Source organism: Pogona vitticeps, chromosome 14 (genome assembly GCF_051106095.1).
Source record: "Pogona vitticeps strain Pit_001003342236 chromosome 14, PviZW2.1, whole genome shotgun sequence".
NCBI classification, from domain to species: domain Eukaryota; kingdom Metazoa; phylum Chordata; class Lepidosauria; order Squamata; family Agamidae; genus Pogona; species Pogona vitticeps.
The window spans coordinates 3,729,421-3,754,516 of record NC_135796.1 but is presented as its reverse complement, the minus strand read 5'-3'; the positions used below and the strand labels follow the sequence as shown (position 1 = coordinate 3,754,516).

The 25,096-nt window shown below is 45.2% G+C and overlaps 1 protein-coding gene across 6 annotated transcripts in view; it reads left to right on the top strand.

Moving 5' to 3' along the window:
* ASCC2 (activating signal cointegrator 1 complex subunit 2) overlaps positions 1–25,096 on the top strand; it is a 44,631-nt gene that overhangs the window by 4,673 nt on the left and 14,862 nt on the right. For 5 of the 6 annotated variants that reach the window (XM_020800801.3, XM_020800803.3, XM_020800800.3 and 2 more), the window contains exons 3-14: positions 4,173–4,331; positions 6,421–6,591; positions 8,607–8,736; positions 10,388–10,455; positions 11,975–12,085; positions 13,581–13,693; positions 16,167–16,241; positions 18,363–18,470; positions 20,423–20,491; positions 22,142–22,216; positions 23,079–23,259; positions 24,645–24,859. In XM_020800801.3, coding sequence (XP_020656460.3) covers positions 4,173–4,331; positions 6,421–6,591; positions 8,607–8,736; positions 10,388–10,455; positions 11,975–12,085; positions 13,581–13,693; positions 16,167–16,241; positions 18,363–18,470; positions 20,423–20,491; positions 22,142–22,216; positions 23,079–23,259; positions 24,645–24,859 — 1,475 coding nt within the window. Of the gene's footprint in view, positions 1–1,526; positions 1,656–4,172; positions 4,332–6,420; positions 6,592–8,606; positions 8,737–10,387; positions 10,456–11,974; positions 12,086–13,580; positions 13,694–16,166; positions 16,242–18,362; positions 18,471–20,422; positions 20,492–22,141; positions 22,217–23,078; positions 23,260–24,644; positions 24,860–25,096 lie in introns of those variants that run through there. The other variant, XM_020800804.3, reaches the window with a different exon arrangement.

Genomic DNA, 25,096 nt, shown 5'->3' with positions numbered 1-25,096 from the left:
GCTCCAAAAATCCCATTAGGGCTTATTTTCAGGGGATTTTTTTAAAAATGTACAACTATCTACATTTATTCAAATACAGTGATGTCATCTTCTGGTTGCTGCACAAGGGTGGAGGTGTGGGGTTTCACTTAACTGGGCTTATTTTGGGGGTAGGGCTTATATTATGATCATCCGGAAAAATCCTACTAGGGCTTATTTTCAGGTTAGGTCTTATTTTCAGAGAAACAGGGTAGAATGCTGTTTGTGGAACACAGTAATGTTGAACATTTCAGGAATGCCTAAAACAGAAGGAGTGAGTTCACTTAAGAAAGGCTCCCACAAGCTAGTATCCACCGAATGTACTCAGTTACCACTCCCATCCACTGCTACAGCAGTCCTGCTACCTGGGGAGTTATGGGTGTTGGATCCAGCTGGAAGGATGAGTGAAGTAGTTTGCTCTGTGGAGGTGGGTTTTTTTTGTTTTGCATAGGGCAGGGGCGGGCAGAGGGAACATCATGAGCTGCAACCTTAGCCATTGGGATTTGGAGGCAAGTTGTGTTGTTGAATTTCTGTAGCCATTGGGGATTGGGTCCCATTTAAAGCAATTACTTATCACTGGAAACAAACAGTATATTGGAAGGAAGGAAGGAAGGAAGGAAGGAAGGAAGGAAGGAAGGAAGGAAGGAAGGAAGGAGGGAGGGAGGGAGGGAGGGAGGAAGGAAGGAAGGAAGGAAGGAAGGAAGGAAGGAAGGAAGGAAGGAAGGAAGGAAGGAAGGAAGGAAGGAAACAAACCTGGCTTTTATGTTTCCATTCTCCACCCCATCCGGCAGTTGACACCGAAATTAGATGGCATGGGTTTTGGAGGATCTCAGCAGAGACACAAACATGACTGAAGGCTTGCTCATGGCCCGCCAGTTCTGATGTACAGTCAATCATCGACTTACGAACTTAATCCCTTCCAGAACTGTGTTCGTAAGTTGAAAAGTTTGTAAGTCGATTTCCCATTCCCCATAGGAATGCATTGAATCCCCATTAATCCATTCCAGCCACCATGGGAGACCTCCCTGGGGGTCCCCGCTGCCATTACAGACGGCTTCGGAGCTCTCAAAGGGCTTTCCCTTGACATCGGAGGAAGCCCTTTGAAAGCTCTGAAGCAGGGAGACAGGGAGAAAGGGTGGGAAATTTGAATTTCCTGCCCTTTCTCCCTGCCTTTTTGCCTTCGGAGCTTTCAAAGGGCTTCCTCCGATGTTGGGGGAAAGCCCTTTGAGAGCTCCAAAGGCGACGAACGGCTCCGTTCGCAAAAAATGGCATCGACTTGCGAATGGAGCCTCTACCTTGTTCGAACGTCGAGGCTCCGTTCGCAAGTCAATGCCAATTTTTGCGAACAGAGCCATTCGTAAATCAAAAAGTTCGTATGTGGGGCCGTTCATAAGTCAAGGGTTGACTGTACCATCTTCAGGATGGGTCAGATAGGAAGTTGTCTTGAACTGAGTCAAAACATTGATCCATCTAGTGTTGTTGACGGGGACTAGGAGCAGCTCTCCAGGATTTCACCCTGGGTCTTTCCCACCCTACCTGGAAATGCTGGGGATCGAATTTGATACCCTATGCCTTGCGGACAGAAATGTGTTCTGCCATTGAACTCAGACCATTTTGCAATGCTATACAGGCTTAAGGTAAGATGGCAACTTTCCTCCGGAGAGCTGTGAGCTGTGTAGTTTCTCACAGGGAAGAATGGGACGGGCCATAGCAAAGTGGCAGAGTACCTATATGCTCTGTGTGCAAAGGTCACAGGCTCAAACTAGTGATTCAGCACCAAATTCTCAGGGCTGCATTTCTTATGCAGGGAAGGAAAAGAGAAAAGGATGAAAAAGAAAATTGGACTAAAAATGCTGAATTCTGTGAGCTATGTAAATTAGGCATAGTTGTGCTCCAATTTGTTGAATGCATTCTCCAAATCTTGCTGCTTTGCATATTTGGTTTGCCTTTGATTAATTATGAGGCAGAAGTCAGGTGCTTATACAGTGTGCCAGAGCCCCACCCCACATACTGGGAATCGTGTTCAGCCGCTTCATTGATTTCTGTGGCTACAGTAGGCGTTGTCTGCACAGTTTCAAGCCATTCAGAACAAGGCATGCATTAGATATCAAGAGATTCTGAAAAATTCAAAAGGAAAGCAAATAATAAAAATCTTAGATGGCCAGAGGTAGGATTTTATTTTATTTTTATCCTGTTCTGTTTCTCCCAAAGCACTTTATAGTCACTTTGTTTTGTTTTGTTGAATACTTGACTTTCTTCCAAAACTGAAATTCAAGGCAGAATCAATCAGGATAAGACCGTACGGTCCTCAAAACAATACAGATTCAGGAACAGTTGAGCCCTTCGTTGGGCCATTAAGAAAAAAAAAATAAAGCAAATTTTCTATGATAATTCGTTCAAAGCCTGTGCTGCCTGAGGAAGGTGAATGATCAACAAAAGCTCGCTTTATTTTTGCTTGTTTTTTTTTTCCATAATGGCCTAATAAAGGTATCCCCTGTTCCTGCATTTGTTAGGCAGAATCAGGTTAACTGAATAGCTGTGGATAAAAACACAATAAGTTAGAATGTCATATTCACATTATAAAGAGTGTAATATTAAAATGCAAGGGAACAAATGGCAGAGGGGTGTCTTCCAGGAGCTATGAGGCTGCAGCTCCTCTCTTGCTGCTCACTATGCACAGCATGGGGAGGGCTGATGGGAAACATCGGGAGGGGCACAGGTTTCTCTGGACTTGCTGTGAATATAAGAAGATCCTTGTAGCAGCTTCCTTTGTTTTTGCTTTCTTAATGCTTTCTTCCTTTTTGTGTTTGTCCTGGCTGATCCCCATGCTTTCTGGTTTCTTTTACTGTTATCTCTCACCCTTTTACTAGTGTCTCTGAACTTTCTACCCTTTAATTCATAGACGGTCTCTGAATTTGCATTCTGAGTCTGATATTCATCATAGGCATCCTTCAGTCTTGAGAGACTATGGTAACATGCTCTGTATCGAGGAGTGTCCTCTCCAGAGCATGAAGCCTGGGTAAAGTAATATGGAGGATAGGCTGTTACCCAAGCAGCAGATCCCCCCTCTCCACATTGCTGAAATGGTCCAATGGAAAGGCAAGAGCCAATACAACTGGTTCCAGCAACGTCGTAGGAGTTGGCAGAACGACACGAACTGCCTTCAGGACTCCAGCTCCGGATTTTGCCTCGAGGTTAACTCCTGAAGCCTTTTCCATCAGTGGATATAGCCGCAAGGCAGTGGAGGTTTGAAATCGGAGTTTTCCTTCTCCTAGATGGGCTGCCTTCCATGGCTGACGAGCCTCACCTACCCGGCTATTAAACCTCCCCTTTCTCCCTACACCTCTTTCTGAAGCAGAACCTGCAAAACATCCTTGGGCTGCATTGAACTAAATGAAATAGGGAAAAAGGGGGTCATATTTGTAATCCAGAAAATGTTTAGGGCTTATATATTTATTACTTTTCCATGCACACAATATCTTTTTAGTTGCTTTTAACTGTGTACCGAAATCCCGTTAAATTCCATGGGAATAGAGTATACTTGACTGTCTCCTTTCCTGCAGCTCCAGGAACAAGTTTCTCTAACTTCTGTGTATTTGGAGTAAGCTGCAAAACTGGTTTGAGCAGAAACCACAGTGAAACACTAAATATATGGATTAAGAAACAAAAAACAAACCATGTGCAACTGAACAAATGTGTTCCTATCAGGAATGAAATATGATCCCATTTCCAGCTCCCTAAAAAATTGTCCCTTTGTACATCTTCCTGTTCAGTACAGGATTGTCTCGGCTAAATATTCAGTACTGTATGTCCAAAGATGCTTTCCAGCCTCTGTTTTGCAAACATGGCAGGAGAGGAGGAAGCTGGACGTGAGGAAGGTGTGGGCAGAACATCTAGCAAATTGCTCAGGCTTTCGAAAGTGTCATTGTAAAATACGGAGTTCTCCCCCGAACGAGGGGAGAGAAGGCATCTCTGCTAGCAAGCTGGTGAGAGCAAAAACAAGGATTCTTGCTTAACCACAGGTGGAGTTTTATTGCAAAAACAAGCACAGTCCCCGGCTGTCAAGATACTTGAGATAGCTTGAGCAGCTACACTGAGGGAGTACTGTTTAGTCTCCGGTCTGTTGACACTCGTGGCATTTTGTTTTTCTGCAGCATCCTCAGAAGAAAACAGAACGGTCTTTTGTGCTGTATAAACCTCCGCCGAAGGCCAGAGATCCCGCACTACTGGAGGAGTTTTTGGAGCGAGCCACCTTTGTGGCAGATGATCTGGACTGGCTCTTGGCGTTGCCTCATGACAGATTCTGGTGCCAGGTAGCCTTCCGGCTCAAATAAGAAAGGAAGAAAGAAATGGGCAGGGAGAAGAGTATCTTTTTGATGTTGAAATATATTTATATAAGCAAAAGCTTTGATTTTGTAGTGCAGCCTTTCTCAGCAGAAATGGAAGTTCTTAAGATAATGTCATGTTCTCACAAGAAGGGAGGGGGTGAAGGTGTGGCCCTTCTGATGATGGCTCCTCCTCCTCCCATTCTTCACAATGATTGTGCTAGTTAGGGTGAAGGGCAGCTTGAATATAATTATTTATTTCTTTTTATTAGTTGTGTCTCCGTCCCATCCCACCCACCCCCAAGAGCTCAAATCCCTGGCTCCCCATTTCTTCCTATTTCATCTTCCCATTAACCAGTTTGGTGGCTAGGTAAGGTGTGGCCAGCGCAAGGTGACCCAGTGAAGGTTGTGGCTCAGTGGGGGCTTCCCAAGACCCAGTACAAAATTCTAACCACTGCCCCCATATGGGCCATATGTTTCCTGTTCTGTAGAGATCAAGACATGGACAAAAAATATTTCTTCAAAGGAGAGGGAATCTGTAACTATGGGGATGTTGATGATGATCATTTTAGAATGGGGACACTTTAGCAGGATCAGGTTCAGCTCTTCTCCCTAAGTGCATCTCTTTCTTTTATCCTCTATGAATGAGTTATAAAATAATAAGGGAGTTGACTATAAAATCATAGACTATATTGGAGAATTTGGGTTACGCCGTTTAGTTAGCAGAGCATGAGCTGGAAAAAGCAACAACACAGAAATGTGGAGAGATCAGCTCAGTCTCAACACACACCCCATGTTTTTTTGCACACAAACTAGCATTTTGCGTGATAAAATCACTCTAACAACAACAATAATGTATCATCAAGTTAATTCTGACTTATGGTAACCCTTTTCAGGGATTTCTAAATAGAGGCTACTTAGGAGTCCAGTTCCCTTCTTCTGGGGGCACCCTGGGACTGTACAGCTTGCCCAAGGCTGCATAGACTGGCTCTTCACCCAGGAGGCCTAGTGGGGGAGTCAAACTCCCAGCCTCCGGCTCCACAGCCACAAAGTAGAAAAAAGGCATCTTTACTTACAGTTACCATTTGTTGTCACAATCAGAAGGAAAAATGGAGTCTCCAGCATGCACCAGGCTCTTGCTACTTGGAGAACTGGATTTTTAAAAAAAGCATCTGAAAGCACCTTTCTAATTAAAAAGAAGGATGGGTAGGAAAGGCCTGCCTTGTTTTAAAGGAGAATTGTGATCCTGGTAGAGTAAAATAAATCATGACACGATGTAATATGTCATTTATTGTTGTTCCTCTGAGGTTGTATTTACTGAATTTTCAGACCTGCTAAGGACCAGATGATTTTTAATATGTCCTGATATGTAAATCCATAGAATTCAAAGAGGATGTACTTTCCTTTCAACGTGACTGTTTGTTCTTTGGAAGGACGTGTCCCCCTCCCCCCTGGTATTTTTTTGCTCTGAGGGGCCACCAAATTCACCAGATTAAATAACCAAAATTGAAAACCTGTGAGATTAAAAGGTCATCAGCAAATGAAAATTTGAATAATTGAGGTGGAGTGTTAAGAACACACTTCTGTGCTTTTCTTGAGATTCAGATTTTGAATCTGCTCCTCTGCAGGAACGTAGAATTCAAAAAGAAAGGATAACATTTCCACCATTCATCTCCTGTTTGTTAAACAGAAAGTTATCTTACATGGTGTCCACTACTGTATTACAGAGTTTGGTAGATGAGCCAGTTGGCTTAACCAATCAGTTGAAAGATGCTTAACTAATTTAAATTAAGTGCTTAGTTACTCAAGTAAGTAATTAGTATCTGAAAAATGAGGAGTGTTCTTGCCATAACATTTACACCTTCAATAAACATGTAATACAGAAACTTTAAAAAGGAAGGTTGTTTTCCCTCCTCCTTTGGTCAACAGAATCTTTGCTTCCAGTGCTTTGACCCAAAAATATTTTGCTCATTGTTGAGGCAGCATGCGGGAGCCTGCCAAGTACTGTACATACTTGTATGTCACTTTTTCCCCTTAATGAGACCTTTGATTTTGTGTACGTGTGTGTGCACACCAGGTGATCTTCGACGAGACGCTTCAAAAATGCCTCGATTCCTACCTACGCCAGGCCCCTCGCAAGTTTGATGCAGGAGCAGATTTGCCTCCAGAGGTGAACGACCTGCAGAGACGCATTCATCGGAACGTTTTCCTCACCTTCCTCCGAATGTCCACTCACAAGGAGTCCAAAGTAAATACCACATCTTTATTTGCTTTGCGTGCTTTTGAGTTGTGTACATACTGGATTTTTTTTTGGGGGGGTGTTGTTTGGTCATTTTTTGTTTGGCTGACACGAATTTCTGTTTGTCTTTCCTAATGGCCTTCCTTTCATAGCCTCCACTTCAATTTAAAAAAAAAATTAAACGGCATTCCTTAGTCATCAATGAATAGAAGCACAGTATAACCTCATGCATCTAAAGGAACTGGGGAAAACATGAATGTGTTTGTTTAGATAGATAGCGCATTCTGTCCCTAAAGCTGTTCTAGGAAAGAACATGGGCTTCAGTAATCCTGTGTCAGAGTGGAACGCTCAGGGGTGCTTGCCCGGGGTGGGCAAGGGCCAGAACCCAAAACAGCCTCTTTTCTTGCTAGTGCCTTCTCTTGCTGCCTAAAGTCCTGTCTGGCAGGGAGGGTCAGATCCCTTTTGATAGGGCTGTGAGCACATGGCCTGCAGAAGGCCTCTGAAGGTAGGCCACAGGCCACAGACGGGTGGGCTGCAAATTGCCAGCCTCCAGCCATAGGGTCACAGATCATGAACTCTGCCCTGTGCAATGGGCTACTGTCATATATTTTTAATGGAAGAGGAAGTTTTGATCCAGTATTTGCCACTTTCTGGGCTCTAAAGTAGCTGCTTCATTCATATCATGTTGTGGAGTGTTATGACTAACTATGAATTGAATTATAAGTTGCTTATTCATTTGCCCCTTTAAAAACAATGAATAAACAAGTCATTTGGGGGCAACGAATCCTTCCTGTGATTCTTTATACAGTTTGCAGAAGTCCTTGTATGGAGTACAGTTTCCTGAATCCAGAGGTCATGCTGACTGGGGTTTCTGGCAGTTGTAACTTTAAAAAAATTACTTTTCCAAGCTTTGGTTTTCTGTGCAAGAATTCTGCCGCCCCTTCCCCTTTATCCTGCAACCCTGATTCAGAAAGTGGCTTCAAACCCTTTACAGTTGCATTGGCTGAGTTGACTTATGGCTTAGTGATCATTACCCCTTGACGTTTAGTCCAGTCGTGTCTGACTCTAGGGGGCGGTGCTCAATCCCTGTCTCTAAGCCGTAGAGCCAGCGTTTGTTCGGAGACAATCTTCTGTGGTCACATGGCCAGCGTGACTAGACACGGAACGCCGTGACCTTCCCACCAGGGTGGTACCTATTTATCTACTTGCATTTTACATGCTTTCGAACAGCTAGGTTGGCAGGAGCTGGGACAAGCGACGGGAGCTCCCTCCGTCGCGTGGATTCGATCTTACGATGGCTGGTCTTCATTACCAAGGCCTGCCAAGATGGGCGGACCCCATGTTGAAGTGATGGAGCCTGAGAGCGGGGGCTTTTGTGGGAATGGAATACCAGCTGTTTGAGGGGTGGTGTTGTGCTGTAGTCTTTACAGAGATTATGAAGAAGCTTTTGCACCAGGAAGACTCCATAAGAGAATTGCTGCTGACTATAGGTGATCTTACACTGTCTTATTGTCTATCTTGTTTTAAGATATTGGTTTGTGGGTTTAGGATGAGGAATTCTGATGTTTTTCTACTGATCTTTGTTCTATTTTTGTATTGTGCTGTCAGCTGCCATGAGAATTTTTTAAAGGCATGTGGCAGCTCTTGTAGATACTTTAGCTCTCAGAATTTGTTGCTTAAGGCAGAATGTGCTCTGGAAAAGGAGCAACAATTGTTAAACTACTTTGAGAGTCCTTCTCCTTAGTAAAGGACTTGTTTCCTTTTTGCATTTTATTATTACTATACAATCTATAGAATATACCAGATGGCCGGGATATAAATCAAATCAAATCAAATCAAATCAAATCAAATCAAATCAAATCAAATCAAATCAATCAATCAATCAATCAATCAATCAATCAATCAATCAATCAATCAATCAATCTTCAGTCTTTGTAATAGGCTCCTCCTTCATGCCAATTGTCGTAACAATTAAAGTTGCACGATGTATCAGTAAGTATTTATCCATGTTTTTCTCCTGACAGGATTGTTTCATCACACCATCAGTTTTCGGAGAGATTCTGTACAACAACTTCTTGTTTGACATTCCCAAGATCCTGGACCTGTGTGTGCTTTTTGGAAAAGGCAACGGGGCTCTGCTCCACAAGATGATTGGTCAGTCCTAGGATGGCATTATGGGTTTCTGGGAGGAGCTCCCTCTGAAAATCAGGGTTTTGATTGGCTCTCTCACGTCTCTCTTCAGTTGCCTTTACAAATTTGGGGGCAAGGGTGTGCGCGCTATCCTCCTGTGTTTAGCTTTTTGTCGTAATTTCCTTCATGAGCCTCATGTCACAGTGGCTAAACCGCAATACTGCAGTGAAAACTCTGCTCATGACTGGGATCAATCCCAGGTAGTCGGCTTTAGGTTCATTCAATCTTCCATCTTTTTGAGGTACCTAGCTTTCTGCTGTAGGGCAATGAGTAGCCTGCCTAATTAAATTGTAAACTGCCCAGAGAGTTCTTTAAGTGCTATTGGAGCAGTATAAAAGCAGCATGTTTTTTTCCCCTTTTTCTACTCTGTTCTCTTGGTGGTGAACAGGAAATCAGTGAAGAAATATAATGAACTTTATAAATAATAATCACGTGCCATCAGGTCAATTCTGCCTTACTGCAACCCTTTTCAGGGTTTTCCAGATAGAGAGGACTCAGAAGTGGTTGACCATTTCCCTCCTTCTGAGCGTCTCCTGGCACTGTGCAGCTTGCCCAAGGCCACCCAGGCTGGCTCTTCTCCAAGAGGCACAGTGCAGAATCGCATTCGCACTCCTTTGGCTCCATGGCCAGATACCTAAACCGCTTGAGCCGTACAGCCATCATAGATTATTCCAGTGTCACATCTTGCTGTGGGGCTTTGAAACTCTAGGCTGCATTCGCAAGCCGAACATTTGAGACACGGGAGGCTGTCTTGACAAATCCATGTTCCTAAACAATTTGAGAATTCCCATTACCAGGCTACGAGAGGTGCAGATGGGGGAATTAGCCAAGGAGAATGTGAGGTGGGAAGAGTTGTTAAGCTGTCCTGCAACTTTTAATTGCCCAGCAAACTCTCCTGCTCCAAAGCCATTTTCTTTTCGTATAGTTGCAATGTCCCTATGTACACTCAGCAGATGTGGGTTGTTTAGCTGTTTCTGAATTGTTTGGTCAACAAGGGGGGACCATTTTAAGCATTTCCCTACAACCATAGTCCTCTCTGCCTGATCAGCTGGTGGTGGGGGCAACTGTGGAGTCGTCAGGGGAATGGAAAAACAGACGGCTAGGTCGATCTATTCCTGGAGCACCAACCTAGGGGAGCAAAATATATAATCGATGACACTCCCTGCCTAACTGTTAAAGGAAGGTGAAATATCCTTTCGAGTCATCCCGAGAGCTGCCATGAAGGCAAATTAGTTGTAGGCCGGACATTGTCTCAGCTAGCTTCCTGCCTTGTTTATTGAGGACTTTATCCAAAGACAGATAGGAAGGGTTCGTTATACTCTAGATCGTATAGTTTTACTTTTGGGATCATAACACAAGGGGAGATGTGGGAAATAAAAAACGTGCCCAGGATGTATCATTGGTTGTGGTGTGCGTGCGTGTGTGTGTGTGTGTGTGTGCGCGTCCGCGCGCGCACCTTTTTTTCTTATTGTGTAAGGTAAAGAGGCTCTGAGTAACATGGGAGGGATGCGAAGAGAGCACATGGGGATTATCTATATGGACTGAGATCTTTTTTAAATTCCTGAAACCATGTTTTTCCCTCCCTCTTTTCTCCCCTCCACCACCTCCTCCCCAGAAAACATCTTCACTCAGCAGCCGAACTACTTCAGTGACCTGGATGAAACCATACCCACCGTCCTTCAGGTTCTGCTCTTTTTTGGGGGGAGTGGGCAGTTTATTTTGGAGCGTCTTTGTGGTATCAGAGGATGCTCAGGTCCAGTCCAGAGCAAAACGGTGCCGTCTGAGAGCCAGGCAGAGTGTGAGCTATTGTGTCAAGGAGGCTCGGGTCCAAGATGACGGAGCAGTTGCCTCCACCCTGGTCGCCGTTCCCACGAGGGCTGTGTTGGAGAAGATGAGCCGAGAAGCAGTGGAGGTTCTTTGCAGAAGACAGGGGTGGTTTGCCTCTTCCAGCTGCACTGCCGGGGATGCTTAGCCCACTTCACAGAGAAGGTTTTTCTCACGTTTCACCTGTTTGTGGTAATACAATGCCTCTTGGGCCCCTGGGCATTGCCTCTGGATGAAGCATCTGCACCGCTGCTACCCCCAGTCCGGATAGAAAACAGCGCTCCTTGAAATCTGGTTTTTAACTTTTAGCATCCCTTCATCTGGTATGGTTCAAAAGGAAATAAAGAAAACATCTCTGCTCTGCATTAGTTGAGATCTTTTCCTTTTTTTCTTCTTTTTTTGGCTCCCTGCACTGAGCTGAGGGGCAGCAAGGCTATTTGGCTAAAGAACAGATGAATATTTGAGCATGCTGGTCCCAGTCCAGCCCGGATTGTCTGGGCTTCCTCTAAATGAAGGAAGGTTCTTCCCAGCTATACCATGCATGCTTAACCTGTTGTATGGATTGGCTTGGAACAGGGTTGAGCAATGTGTCCGTGGGGCAGTTCTGAAGCAGGATGGATGTAGATTCAAACCCTACCAAAATGCTGGTTCATCATCTAGCATAGACCTCACGGTCTACGCCATTAGGAAGACCTTGCAGTCTTCTTAATGGCTGCGGAGTGCTTATAAAATGCCACAGGCTTTATGCATGGTGACCGTGGTGATTAGCATGAACAGAACAGTCGTGTGATGAGCCTGCAAAAATCAGCGAATCTTACGAGGGGCTCACTGTCGGTGACCCATCTCATAAGCCCATAACAATGGGTGTGGGTGTCCCTATCTCTTAATCCGATCCATCTCAGAAGACTGTCTTAAGGTGAAAATGGGGGAAAACCTTTGCTTGTTGCCCTGAGTTCCTCAATACAGGAATAACGCATCTGTGCATACTCAGGCATGCCTCCACTTACTGCCCTGTGCAGGAAACTGAGAAACACTCCTGTCCCACCCATGTTTGCCCCTCTACACTGAAGTTCTTCTGTAGACAGGGAATTCAGAGTCTGAGCATAATGATTTGGGGTATGTATACTTCCTGATTGGCCAAGATCCGGGTATAAATGTTGCAGCTTTGTAAAACAGGTACAGACAAGCGGGGAAAGAAAGGGCAGGTGAATGCATCTGGGAAAAGGACAGATGGGAGTCCTGATTACTTCTAATTTTGCTTTTTGGAGCAGGCGGCTTCCTTCTCTGGAGAGCAGATAACAGCCATTGATAGAAGTGAAATGCGCCCGGCTGCATTCCACTCCTGGACATATTTGTCCTTGTGCCATTTGCCTTCTAGGTATTCAGCAACATCCTGCATACCTGCGGTTTGCAAAGTGAAGGAGCTGCAGCTGTACCGCAGAAGTTGGAGGAGAGAAGCAGGACGACGCCGGGAGATCTTCCCCTGCAGGTGAGGGTCCTAGCTGTGTGTCTGTTAGCACCACTCCTCTTCATTCGGCCACAGCATCACGCCTTGGTCCGTTTGCCCTCTTCCCCTGCTTCGAGATTTATGTCTCACCCTGCACATGGTTGCTAGGAATAGTGTCTCTTTCCAGTCCTGTGACTGGGTGAGGCAACCTTCCCCATCACATGAATCTGACTATAAAACTTTGCATTTAAAAAAAAAAGCAGATTATTATCATTCTGTGTGCTTTTAAAACCTACGAATCACTTCATTTCCTTGTCCTTTTTCAGCAAAGGAATGCTGGCATGCACACAGAGGCACATAAGAATGATGGCTAAAGAAGTGGAAAAGACAGATAATGGGAGAGGCTTTACTTTGTTCTAGCAGCCTTAGGCGTTTCCAACACTGGGGTCTGGAGAAGGAAGAGGACAGGTAGAGTCTTAGAGTTCCCTTAGCACATCTGTGCATACTCACAGGATGTGAGCAAGAGAACCAAAATGGTAGGAAGTGGACTAATCCTGCTTTACTGCACTGGAACACTGTTAGTTTTTGTTGCATGTAGACATTCGAAAAGGTTTTTTTTTGGACGCAGGATTCGAGAATCCCTAGCCTGCATTGAGGATTGTTTGGATTTTAATCGATAAAAGTGAACTTTTGAAAAGTTCTGATTCTGGCAGATTTAAGGCTCATCCTGAAGGTTTGCTTTAGATCTGTTTCCACCAACACCCTCAGGGCTCCCCACTGGATTGCAATTGCTTGCAAAAGAGTGGTTCAAGCGGAGGTAGAATTGTAGCACGAGGTGCTCCTAAGCTATGCTGAGCCTAGGAATTTGTTTTGAATTCCAGAAAGGAAGACTGCAGATGAAACCTTTGACAGGAATCTCCTCCTGTCTCCTTCCCTACAGGTTTCTTGATTTAATCAACCTAATATGGAAGAAGACTTGGGAAGCCTTTTTTTTGGGACGTTGTTGTAAAACTGGGTCCCCAGGGTGGATAGAGCGATGAACTAGGACTCTGGAGACCTGGGTTCAATTCCCTGGCTCTGCCCTGAAAACTCACTGGGATATGTGTGTAGAATTGATAAAAATCACTCCTTAAAATAACCTCACATACCTTTAAAACCCCGTTAGGGTTGTTATAAGTCAGTTTGTAATTGATGGCACGTAACAACAATTGTGAAGCTGTTAGGAGTTGGGAAACCCAGGCTCATCTTACTGCACATCAGATACAGCGGTTCAGCCTTATCTATCTTTTGTCTGCCAAGTTTAGAATAAGTGTGGTCATGTCAGGAAGAAACTGCAGCTGTAAAATGCTGCACGTACAGCAAGGCTGACGGTCCTCTTCCTCTTAAAGTTAGGCCTGGCTACCTTGGGCTTTCTTAGCCCATTCTTGTAGCTGCTATACTAAGAAGTGGAAAGGGGAGGCCATTGTCGTCTCTATCGATAAATGCAATTGTGCTGTAAATATGCATTTTAACAAGAAAGGAATATTTCCTATCTTAGGAGCTGAAGGATATTGTGTTCTACCTTTGCGACACTTGCATCACCCTTTGGGCCTTTCTGGACGTCTTTCCGTTGGCTTGCCAGACATTCCAAAAGCATGACTTTTGTTACAGGTATCTTTTCTGATTCTCTCTCTCTCTTTTTCTGTGCATGTCCATGTCCAGTAAAGAAGGGCCATAGGGCCCTAGAATTATAAAGGAAGATCAAAGAATAGTCAAGTAAAATGGGGCTACTTGAATGCAGGACACATTTTCTTCGGCTGTGGGGAAATCCGATTGATGCAGCGCTTCTGCGCCTGCAGTTTATGCCCCACCGTGTGTACAAATGAAGACCTAGCAAATGGCTGGGATAACACTATTAAAGTAGCCCGCTTCTGGTCAAAAATACTCTAATTTGTTTTTAATGTTACCAATATTTCATATATGCTCATAATTTAAAATTGTGCAAGTCTGATACAAACAAAGAAAGAGAAAATTGGAAGAGATCTTAAGAACCATCAGCCAATATAGGAACTGCACAGCATCTGCGATGGATAATCATCCAACCTCTGTGTATGACCCACCAGTGAAGGAGAATCTACCCACCCCTGGGATAGTCTGTTCTACGGTCAAACTGATCTCATCACCAGAAAATTTGTCCTGATGCTTAGTCAGAACGCCCTTTCTTGTTGTTTGAATTTGTTGGTTTGGTTCCTACCCCGGAGCAGCAAAACCCCCAAACTGCATAAGTCGGAGTTAATATCCAAATAGTAACTTCCAGGATTTGGGCTTCAGTTCTTGTGAACTGAACATGAGTACAGTGACACACACCCTAGTTACATCTTGGCTGGATTACTGCCACATGCTCTGTGTGTGTGTATGTGGGGGGGGGGCTGCCTTTGGAAAGAGTTCAAAAACTCCAGCAGGTTCAAAATGCTGCAGCCGGGCCGCGGATGTTTACATATAACCCCCTGTTACCGCATCTCAACTGGCTGCCGATCCATTTCTGGGCAAAATTTAAAAGTGCTGGTTTCAACCAATAAAGCCCTAAACACCTTGGATCCAAGCTATGTAAAAGACTGCATCTCCCTCTCTGAGCCCATCTGGGCATTAAGATAATCAGGGGAGGCCTTTCTCTTGGTCCCATCACCCTCACAGGTGTGCTTTGTGAGGACATGAGAGAAGAAGGTCTTCTCTGTGGCTGCTCCCAGACTCTGGAACTCCCTCCCACCAGAGGCCAGACTGGCCCCATCTTTGCAGTCCTTCCACAAGCAGGCAAAGACCTTTCTCTTCAGGCAGGTTTTACTGTTTTTAACATAATACTTGTTTAATTCTTTTTTAATACTTGCAGGATTACTGTTTTTAGCTTTTAAATATAGTCCTGTCTTTTTAATGATGTAAGCTGCCTTGGTTCCTTTTAAGGAGGAAGGTGGGGTTAAAACAAAACAAAATAAAAAAAAGAAATACAGTGGGGCCCATCAACCTTTAGTTGAAGCAGTTGACCTCTGTAATTTGCAGCCACGGGGTAAGAATCGTGCTGTGTGTTGGAAGAATTATCTGCTTTAAGTGTCAGAATATCTTGGATAAGCCCAGTGAAACTGTCTCTGTATAATGTGCGTAGCTGATCCTCTCTGCTCCTGTTGGGGAGTTCTTGGAGCTGTAGTCCAAAAAAGGAGAATATTTCCAAATCTTCCAAGGCTTTTAAAGAGAAGCAGTGGCTTATTTCAGTAGACAAGAAGGTGGTTTGAGAGGGGATTTGACACTACTTGCATGTATGGATGCCTGCACCAGAAGCTGCCTTATGTCAAATCAGTCTGTCTGGCTCATGACTGTGCATGTTGACTGGTGGCATCTCTTTCGTCATGCAGGGACCTAGCCTGGCTTTGCCATCTGAGGTTCTTTTCAAGGAGATACTGGAATGTATGATTATTTCTTTTAGCCTTTTGTTTCTGTCCATGGAGTTTTCTTGGCAGAGATACTGGAGTGGCTTGCCAGTTCCTGCACCAGGTGGATCACGTTTAGTCAGAACTCTCCACTATGACCTGTCCGTCTTGGGTGTCCCTGCACGGCATAGCCTGTAGCTTCTCTGAATTACTCAAGCCCCTTCGCACAACAAGGCAGCAATCTGTGAAGGGGAAATCAACTCTGAGTGCTGACTGGAAGGACAGATCCTGAAGCTGAGGCTCCAATATTTTGGCCATCTCATGAGAAGAGAAGACTCCCTGGAAAAGACCCTGATGTTGGGAAAGAGTGACCGCAAGAGGAGAGAAGGGGACGACAGAGGACGAGATGGTTGGACAGTGTCATCGAAGTGACCAACATGACTTTGACCCAACTCCGGGAGGCAGTGGAAGACAGGAGGGCCTGGCGTGCTCTGGTCCATGGGGTCACAAAGAGTCGGACATGACTGAATGACTAAACAACAACAAAATGACTACAGTATTTCTGCACACTTTTAGCTCTGTTCAAGAGCTGTACACCCCTGCCTCTAAGAGCAGCCTCTGTATTTACATGTATTGGCATTCTCTATCGCTCTCCTGTCCTGATTTATTTTTTGGAATGAGGGGAAGGCTCATTAATAACGTGGCTTGTTACTTGTGTTCATTAGGTTGGCTGCCTTTTTTGAGTTGGTCATACCTGAGCTGGAAACTGCAATCAAGAAGCGATGTCATGAGGACAGCAGGTGTGTTTAAGTGAGCAGATGTTCTTGCATCTCTGGAATAAATAAATAATAATACGTGCAGGTCCAGGTAGATGCAGGTCCTAGCATATCCCTTGATGCCTCTGCTCTGCATTGCATCTGCCAAGATTACAGAATCGCATTGCCTCTCACATTCTCTCATTGGTTTTGTTGTTTCTTTAAGTATCACATGTCACATCTTTACTCTTAAGAATTATAGTTAGCATGTCTGAGATGATCTCCCACCTTTAAAAAGACCTCACCACCGTCTTGTCAAGTGGTTTAAATGGAGGCAGTGTATCTGGCCAAGATCACTGCTGAACTTTGTGTCTCTGTGCAAATTTACACCCTGCATGAATGAATCATAGCCTGTGCTGCTTCTGCGTATTATCTATGTCTGTTAAAAAGACACTTATTTGTTTAAAATAGTTTTATCCTGCCTTTCTCCTTCAAAAGAACCCAAGGCAGTTTTACAAACGCTCATACAGAGCAGTTTGGGGTGTTTTGTCTAGCTAGTGTGTGAACTGTTTCTTGCTCACCAAGTAATTTATCTGGATCAGTAGGTCCTTGTGATAAACCATATGCTTTAACCGAGAGATAGGATCCTTCCAGCTTTCCTTGCTATTAAAATTTTATTTATTTATTGGGTTTTTACCCCGCCCCTCTAGACCATGTCTACTCGGGGCGGCTTACGTAGATAAAACAGAACAATATAAGTATGACATCTTAGAAGATGGGCTGCTCCCTACTAGGCAGCATGACCCACTGCAGACCTTCAGAGACAAGGCGATGGGGACTAAGCAGCTGGACATGCTGAATGCAAATCTTTCCTTCCATTGACTAGTGTGGTCTGATACTATGTGCGTCCCCATCCTAGCTTTTAAAAAATGTCCAAAGAGCAACCTGTGTACCGGGGTCAGACACATGTTGCCCCCACCAACTCTTTGCATGGGGTAGACCCTTTCCCTACAAGTTAATGCCATGGTTATCACTGAATTTCTGTAACAGAATGAGCAAGGTGGACATTCTGCTCTCGCCAGCTTAAGCATTCCCCAGCAGGAGCACCCAGGGAGGAGAAGTGGAGAGTATGGAGCCACATGCAGGATACAAGTCCATTTCCCCCTCTCGTGTCTTCTGCATGGGGTAGAGTAGGCTCATATGGTTTTGTTATGTGATGCTTCCCTGCCTTGGTCGCTTTTGGCAGGGGAAACCAATGCCAGAGAAAACCAACAGGTGGTCAGAAAAGCTGCCTCAAGAGTAATAATAGCAAGAGAGTTGGTAGGAGTCATAGTTGAAGGCATGCTTTGCCTTAGGGATCTGTTGACCCCTGTCAAAATAATTGGGGACGTCTTATTTCTATTTTTAATAGGTCTCAAATGTGATTTTTAATATGAATGTTTTTAATGGACTACTCTGAGATCCTCTTCGAGTCATCCAATAATATAGAGCGGTAGACAGATTCCAGATATTTTTGTAAATGGACAGCTCCGTGGTTTAGGTCTCTGGCTGTGGAGGCAGACGTTGGGAGTTCGATTCCCCCCACTGGGCCTCCTGGGAGAAAAGCCAGCCTGGGTGGCCTTGGGCTAGCTGCATGGTCCGAGAACCACCTCCACCCCAGAAAAAGTGAACAGGAAACCACTTCTGAATGCTCTCTACCTAGAAAACCCTGGAAAGGATCAACATAAATCAGAATTGACAGCACACAATTATAGTAATATAACAATAGCCATCTTTAGGTGATGGAGCCAAATGTGGACTTCCGTTAAGTGAAGGCCTGTTTTACATCTTATGCCGGAGTTTGGATCTGTTTATGCTAGGGCTGGTGCAGCAGGAAGGTGAGAATTGCTATGGGACATAACTATTACAGCAGCGCATGGAGCTGTAAGCATTGTGTGAAAAAGGTGGTGTCTCATTTTCTTCTGTCCTTCTTCTTTGGATCCAGCTCATGGGTTTGATCTGAGGAGTGTTGAAATGCAAACTTCATTTCTCCTAGTCCCAGACGTTTCCCCCGAAATGGCTTAGCACTAAATCCAAATTGATGGTTGACTGACAAGAGCGTTCTCTTGTATCTGTCTCAAAAAATAAACGGCAGGCCCATGTGAATTCTTCTTTCTCTCCCTTTAGCTTAATGTCGGATTTATGGAGGAGGTTGTCTCATTCGAGCAAGAAAGCAGTGGAAATTTTCCATATCATCGTGAACCGGTTGTGCCTTCAGCCCATTTTGGAAAGCAGGTACTTTGCTTCATAGGGGTTAGGGTGAGAACAGGGACGTGCACACTCTGTGGCATTTCCTTTGAGGAAATCTGCTTCCGGGCTGCAACCAAAGGTGGGGGAGGCACAAGCTGCCCCACTGCCTTTCTTGCATGCATCAGTTCTTTCTCCTTCCCCTCCAAGCTGCTGCTCCTCATCTCCACCCCCTGCCCAGCCAGCAATTTTTGCTACACTATATGGAATTACGGGATTTATTATCTAGCACATCAGAAAGGGAACTGGGTTGGAGAAGACTGTGTTATGTCTTTCCTTTACATGTTTGTTCCAGGAATAAAAAGTAGCAGTAGCAGGTTGTTCCTAATGCTTTTGAAAGAATTTTCCTGTTAAAAAAATCACAGCTCAGCAGTCAACATACAGTGGTGCCTCGCTTGACGACGTTAATCCGTTCCAGCAAAATCGCTGTAGAGCGAAACCGTCATCAAGCAGGAAAAAAAACCCATTGAAACGCATTAAAAACCGGTTAATGCATTCCAATGGGCTAATACCTCATCGTAAAGCAAAGATCCTCCATAGGCTGGCCATTTTCCAGTGCCTGTATAGTGAGGAATCCGTCCTAAAGCACAGCGAGGAGCCATTTTGCACAGCGGGCGGCCATTTTAGAGCCACCAATCAGCTGTTTGAAAATCATTGTCTAGTGAAAAATCGGTTCCCGAAGCAGGGAACCAATCATCGTGAAGCGAATTTTTCCTATTAGAACATTGCAAAAGCGATTGCAAAACCTCATTGTTTCATCGTTTAACAAGGTAATCGTTAAGCGAGGCACCACTGTATTTTGAAAACAGCAGCCAGTAACATAAACTGCATGCAAAAATAAATTCAGTAGCGAGTGAGAGATGATTGCAGTCTTTGTGTTGTAGATTCTGTTGCCGGCGCATGAGTAGAAGGCGTAGCATGTACTGTAATTGGCCAGATTCCTGTTGATGATCACATAAGCCTTGTGTGATTTGCCATGGCCAGTTGCAGATCATTGATAAGGTGCTGGGGTGTATATCAGTTGTGCACCTGGTCACACATCCGGTGGTGCAACGGAGATGCACCCTGGCACATGGTCAGTTGGAACTGCTGAAGAACTCCATGGTTTAGGTCTGTGCAGTTCCAAGGTTATTATACTTAACTGCTGGACAGCTCAGTGGTTTCTACATTGGGAGTTGGATTCGCTACGGCGCGTCCTTGACGGGCTGGATTCGAGGATCCGTAGGGTCCCTTCCAGCTCTGCCATTCAAAGGTTCAAAGGATGAAATTAGATGCAGCACCTTGCACATACCTTGTGCGTGAACACCCGTATGCCATCATATTTTCCTGCATGTGAACAATATCTTAATTTTTTTTAAAAAAGGGAATAGGGGAAAACAAATCATTATTAATTTTGAAGGAAACAAGTAATGATTAAAATCCATATTACAAGAATAGACCACTAAAAAATCATCACGCAATAAACAAGCTCGCTTATTGTGTGATAACTTTGTTAGTGGTCTTTAAAGGTATCGCCTGTTCTTGCATTTGGATTTCATTTTCTTGTGACCACACGGCTGTCCTTTGCTTCAATGGACACAGTGATTGATTTTCTTCCCCAATATTTTATGCTGCTCTTCCAAACAACCAGATCTTGCAAGTCAGTTCACAAGCATATGTTGGAACGGAATTTAGAAAACATGAAACCTATTTCCATCCACGTTACAAAGTTTTAACACAGTTTAAGGCAAAGAATAGTAGGTGAAATGTGTTATTCATCCTGCCTAGTATTCACTGCCCCAAAGATGTGGCTTCTTGTCTTGAAAATATGTTCTTGTGTCAGGATGGAACCCGAGATTTCTTGTACATAAGAAATTACTAAAGCCCCAAGAGGAACACATTTAGTCTGTGCTTCTTCTTCTTGTTGTTGTATTATGAACACGGTCCTTTTGTTGTCACAGTTGTGATAATATACAGCCTTATATTGAAGAGTTTCTACAGATCTTCACCTCAGTGCTTCAGGAGAGGAGGTAAGAGTCAAGGCTTCAGGATGAGGGGAAGGGAAATGCCGTCAGTAACCCCTGAAAAGATATTTGACCTGCCTACCAAGGTTTGGAAAAGTTCCTTTTCTGGATTGTAATTTCCAGACTTGTGGGAGTCATCGTCTGGAAAAGGAACTTTTCCAGTTGCATGCCATTCTGGAATGGAACGGGATGCTCCAGGAACATCTCCTTCTGTGGGAGGGATAGTAAATCAGTTGCCCTTTCAGGACAGAGTTGCCTTTTCTTCAAGTGTTAAGCCACAGGGACGTGGTGGCGCTGTGGGCTAAACCGCAGAAGCCTGTGCTGCAGGGTCAGGAGACCAGCAGTTGTAAGATCGAATCCACGTGACGGAGTGAGCGCCCGTCGCTTGTCCCAGCTCCCGCCAACCTAGCGGTTCGAAAGCATGCAAATGCAAGTAGATAAATAGGGACCACCTCGATGGGAAGGTAACAGCGTTCCGTGTCTAAGTCGCACTGGCCACGTGACCACGGAAGATTGTCTTTGGACAAAACGCTGGCTCTATGGCTTGGAAACGGGGATGAGCACCACCCCCTAGAGTCGAACACGACTGGACGAAAATGGTCAAGGGGAACCTTTACCTTTACCTTAAGCCACAGGGACCTGTGACTCTCCCATTATTCTGTTATGTTCCGTGTTATGAGTTGGAATAACTCAATGGCTTCGGTCTCGGGCTCCGGAGCCAGAGGTTGGGGGTTCGATTCCCTGCCGTGCCTCCTTGACTGGGGATTTGACTTGATAATCCATGGGATCCCTTCCTGCTCTGCAGTTCTAAGATGAGGATGGTGATGAAAGCAGAGGACCTGGTAGTAATGAAGATGGAAATCGTGTTCTGCAGAAGGGGAAAGTCAAGGTGTACTGCTCCCATTTTCATAAGATTTTTCATTATTTTCCAGCTGGAATTGTGGAGCTTTGGACCCTTCTGAGATTTGGGGCTTTCAGCCCAGAGGAACAGTAGTAGAACAGTAGACCAAAAACCTTGGGAGGGCCAAGGTTCCCCACTGGGGAAGGAGGCACTCTTCGGATCTGAATGTGACTCAGTAAGGTCAGAGGTGCCCAGGTCTGGCCAGTGACCCCTGTCCAAAGTGAGGCCGGCAGGATCTTTTGACTGAGGACCTGTTCCCTTCTAGGGTCAGTCCTGGTGAAAGGAAAAAAAAAAAGGGGGGGGCTTTCTCCTTACCTCCAGCATGCTCACGGTGGGTGTAAGTAGATCTTTTGGGGAGCTGGGCAATGCATGCTTGTCCTTGCAAAGACGTGTCTTCTCGAGAGAAGCCAAGCATGTGGAGCTGCAAAACTGTGCCAACTTGTTTTGTTCCAAGCTCAAAGGAGAGCCAAAAGAAAGCCATGTGTATTCCCCCCCCCCCCCAGCCACCGCTGGGTCCTTTCTATCCATTGGCAACTCTTTTTAAGAACTCCGTGGCCCTCGTGAGAGACTCCACAGCCTTTTTTGGGGTGTTTTTTTTTTGATCACGTGCAATCTTAAAGTCAACGGTTTCCTTTGAAGTGAGTTCCCTCCAGGCTCAGGGAGACCCACTCCCTGATAAGTGTGGTAAGGACTGCAACGTTTATTTATTTATTCAATTTATATGCCGCCCACACTACCCAACGTTGTACTTCTAGGTTTCTCCGCGATTATGATGAGCTGTTTCCAGTCGCAGATGACGTGAGCCTCCTGCAGCAAGCCTCTTCCACTTTGTATCCTTATCTGTTTTAATGCCCTTGCAGACATTCCCCACCTCCAGCCTATAATACCTGTAAGGGGAGCTTGTTGATGAAGGACAGAGTAGCTTTCACTGCTCTGTCCCATCCATAGGACGAGAGTTTCAGCTTCAGAGTTTTTCTCTGCGTCCCTTATATTCCCAGGGCTGATGTTTATTGCCTAACTAAAGAGAGGCAGTCAAGAAAGAAGGGGTGCCTGCCTCTGTCCTCTCTGTTCTGTGGAGAGATGCATCTTGTACCTCCAATGATCCTGCCTTAAGAACCATCTGGTGCCGTTGGATGGCCATGCCTTACTCAGAAATGAAGCCAGTGGGTGGAGGAAGCAAACAGGGCTTGTCCCATAGAAAAGCAAGGCCACTGTGACTCTCCTCTCTCTGGGTGAGATCCTGCCATCCCAAGTATGGGCTCTCAGATTTATTTATTTAAAATATATTTACCCCGCCTTTCTCCTTACAAAGGACTCAAGGTGGCAACCTCATTAAAAGACAGTCTTCAAAGCTAAAAACAAGTCAGTATACAAATACTGTACTAAAAAAGATCAAACAAATAACTAAAAAACCCCGGTAAACATAAGCAACATCAAAAACACATTCAAAACAGTAAGGCACAGCGATCCATTTAAAAACCACACAGGTAACTAATCACTTAGACATTTGGGGAAGTAGCCATTTGTCAGCCATAGTGGCTGGGGGGGGGGGGTTCTGTCACTGAAGCAGAAATGTCACATAGTGAATGCAGACCTCGGAGGGCAGACTGGCATGCAGAATTGTGACCCAGCTGCTTTGGAAATGTGGCACACACCCCCAATCAAAGGAGTGCCCTTAACGTTGTCTGGCAGGGATGAGACTCGGACAGGGTACATTTTGGAAGCCGTCAAAAGTGCCTGGGAGGGAGTGGAGAGGAAGGGAAAACCAACTCGAGGCCTTCCCCCAACTGAAGCTGGGGCTGGAGCATCAGCCGTGCCGACGCCTAGTAAGGCTGAGGAGCTGGAGAGGTTCCAGAAGGAAGATCCCGCAGAAGTGAGTGTCCGGAGCGTGTCGTTAGCCTTCACTGGCTACAAATTGGGCAGCCAAGGTGATGGCCACGGTAGGGTCAGCTGCAGAGTCTGTACCTGCTTACATGGTGTTAAACTGGACACACACACACACACACACACACACAGAGAGAGAGAGAGAGAGAGAGAGAGAGAGAGAGAGAGAGAGATATTTCAGCAGGATTTCTTCTGCTTCCTCCCTTTGCCCTTTTTCTGGACCCTTTGTGCCTTTTATCAGCTTCCTAAGATCCCACGTGGTCCTTTCCTGTCCTTGTGCTAATAATCTCCATTTCCTGTTTAGAGCTGTTGCAAACCGCCTCATGGCTGCTGTGCAACTTCCAAATTGTTCTGCTCTCCTTGTGCCCCCGCCCTGACTTTCCACATCCATTTCTTGGTCCTCCCACCTTTCTCTTTCTCCCAGGACTCCCGACTCACCATTTCTCCCTCTGTGCCTGAATTGTCTGTCGGCTTTTCTGCTCAGGAAAATTCCTCCCCTGCTTCTCCAGCTCGTGATTTCAGTTAGCTCCTTAATCAAACAGACTTTGGTCTGTTGACCTCTCTGGAAAAGGCAGGGTCTGTGAAGGTCCAGATCTTCTCATCTCTAGCTTTCCTCATGGGGCATGTCCGGCTTTCCTTCTTCGGCTGTATGGCACTGAGCTAGAATGTGGAAATTGCTTTGGGGACAATCCTGCCATAAATTTAGAAGCAGAAGGCTAATATTATGGTAGTGGGTTTGTTTGTTGCTGCATTCAGCTCAGGTAGATTTGGTGTTCTGCAAACTGTAACCATTCTATTATGTAGGCTTTTGGGATTCTTTTGTGCCTAAAGATATAAATCATTTGCTTGTCTTCTTTGCACAAGAATGAGAAAGCATAAAATATTTCTCTTCATCTATGAGCTAAGTTATCTTGGTCTCCATGAGCTTTTATGTTTTTAGTGGTTTTTTGCATAAGCTGCATAGCCAAACCAGGATCACTGCTGTTCCACTATCTGACTATTGAAACATTTGAAGCATGCGGTGGGTTGGTTGGGTCCTTTTTGGTCAACCCTCTCTGTCCTTCTGCATTTGCTCTGTGTCTGTGGGCTCTGTTTCACAAAAGTAAAAAGATATTGAGCACAGAGACTTTTTGCTGAAATTATTGACCCTGTCAATGCAAAAAAAAAGAAAAAGAAAAAAGAAAAAGGTTTGTTATCTTGTTCTTGAGCTGGAGGGGAAAAACTCTTGCGTGGGGTTACAAACCCTTGGCAGCGGTGCTGAAGTGTCCACAAAATCTGTTGCGTGACACCAGAGTCATTTAGCAAGATCTTGTCATCTCCTGAACCATGAATCCTTGGGGATAATTCTGCTTGTTGCGTTTTTTCACTCTCTAGTGTATGGGAGCCACTGCGGCACCTCTCGTCACAGTCTCTGGTGTGGAGCTGGACTCCCTGGTCTCTCAAGTGAAAGACCTGCTCCCTGACCTTGGTGAAGGCTTCATTTTGGCCTGCCTGGAGGAGTATAACTATGACGCTGAGCAGGTCATCAACAACCTTCTGGAAGGCAAGCTGGTGGCCTCCCTGGAGAAGCTGGACCGAGCAATGCCCAGGTAAAGTTGAGTAGCTTCTCTTAATATCTTGTTGAAATCTCAATGAGGAAAAAAAACATCCGTTGGCTTCTGTACCATAATGCAGCGGTCCCCAACCTTTTTGGGGCAGTGGACCGGCTGGGGGGACTGAGCTCTATGCGTGCAGGGTGGGGGCGCAGAGATCCGTATCCACAGCCCAGCTCCGGCAAGCCCACGGACCGGCACCGGGCCGCGGACCAGTGGTTGACGACCCCTGCC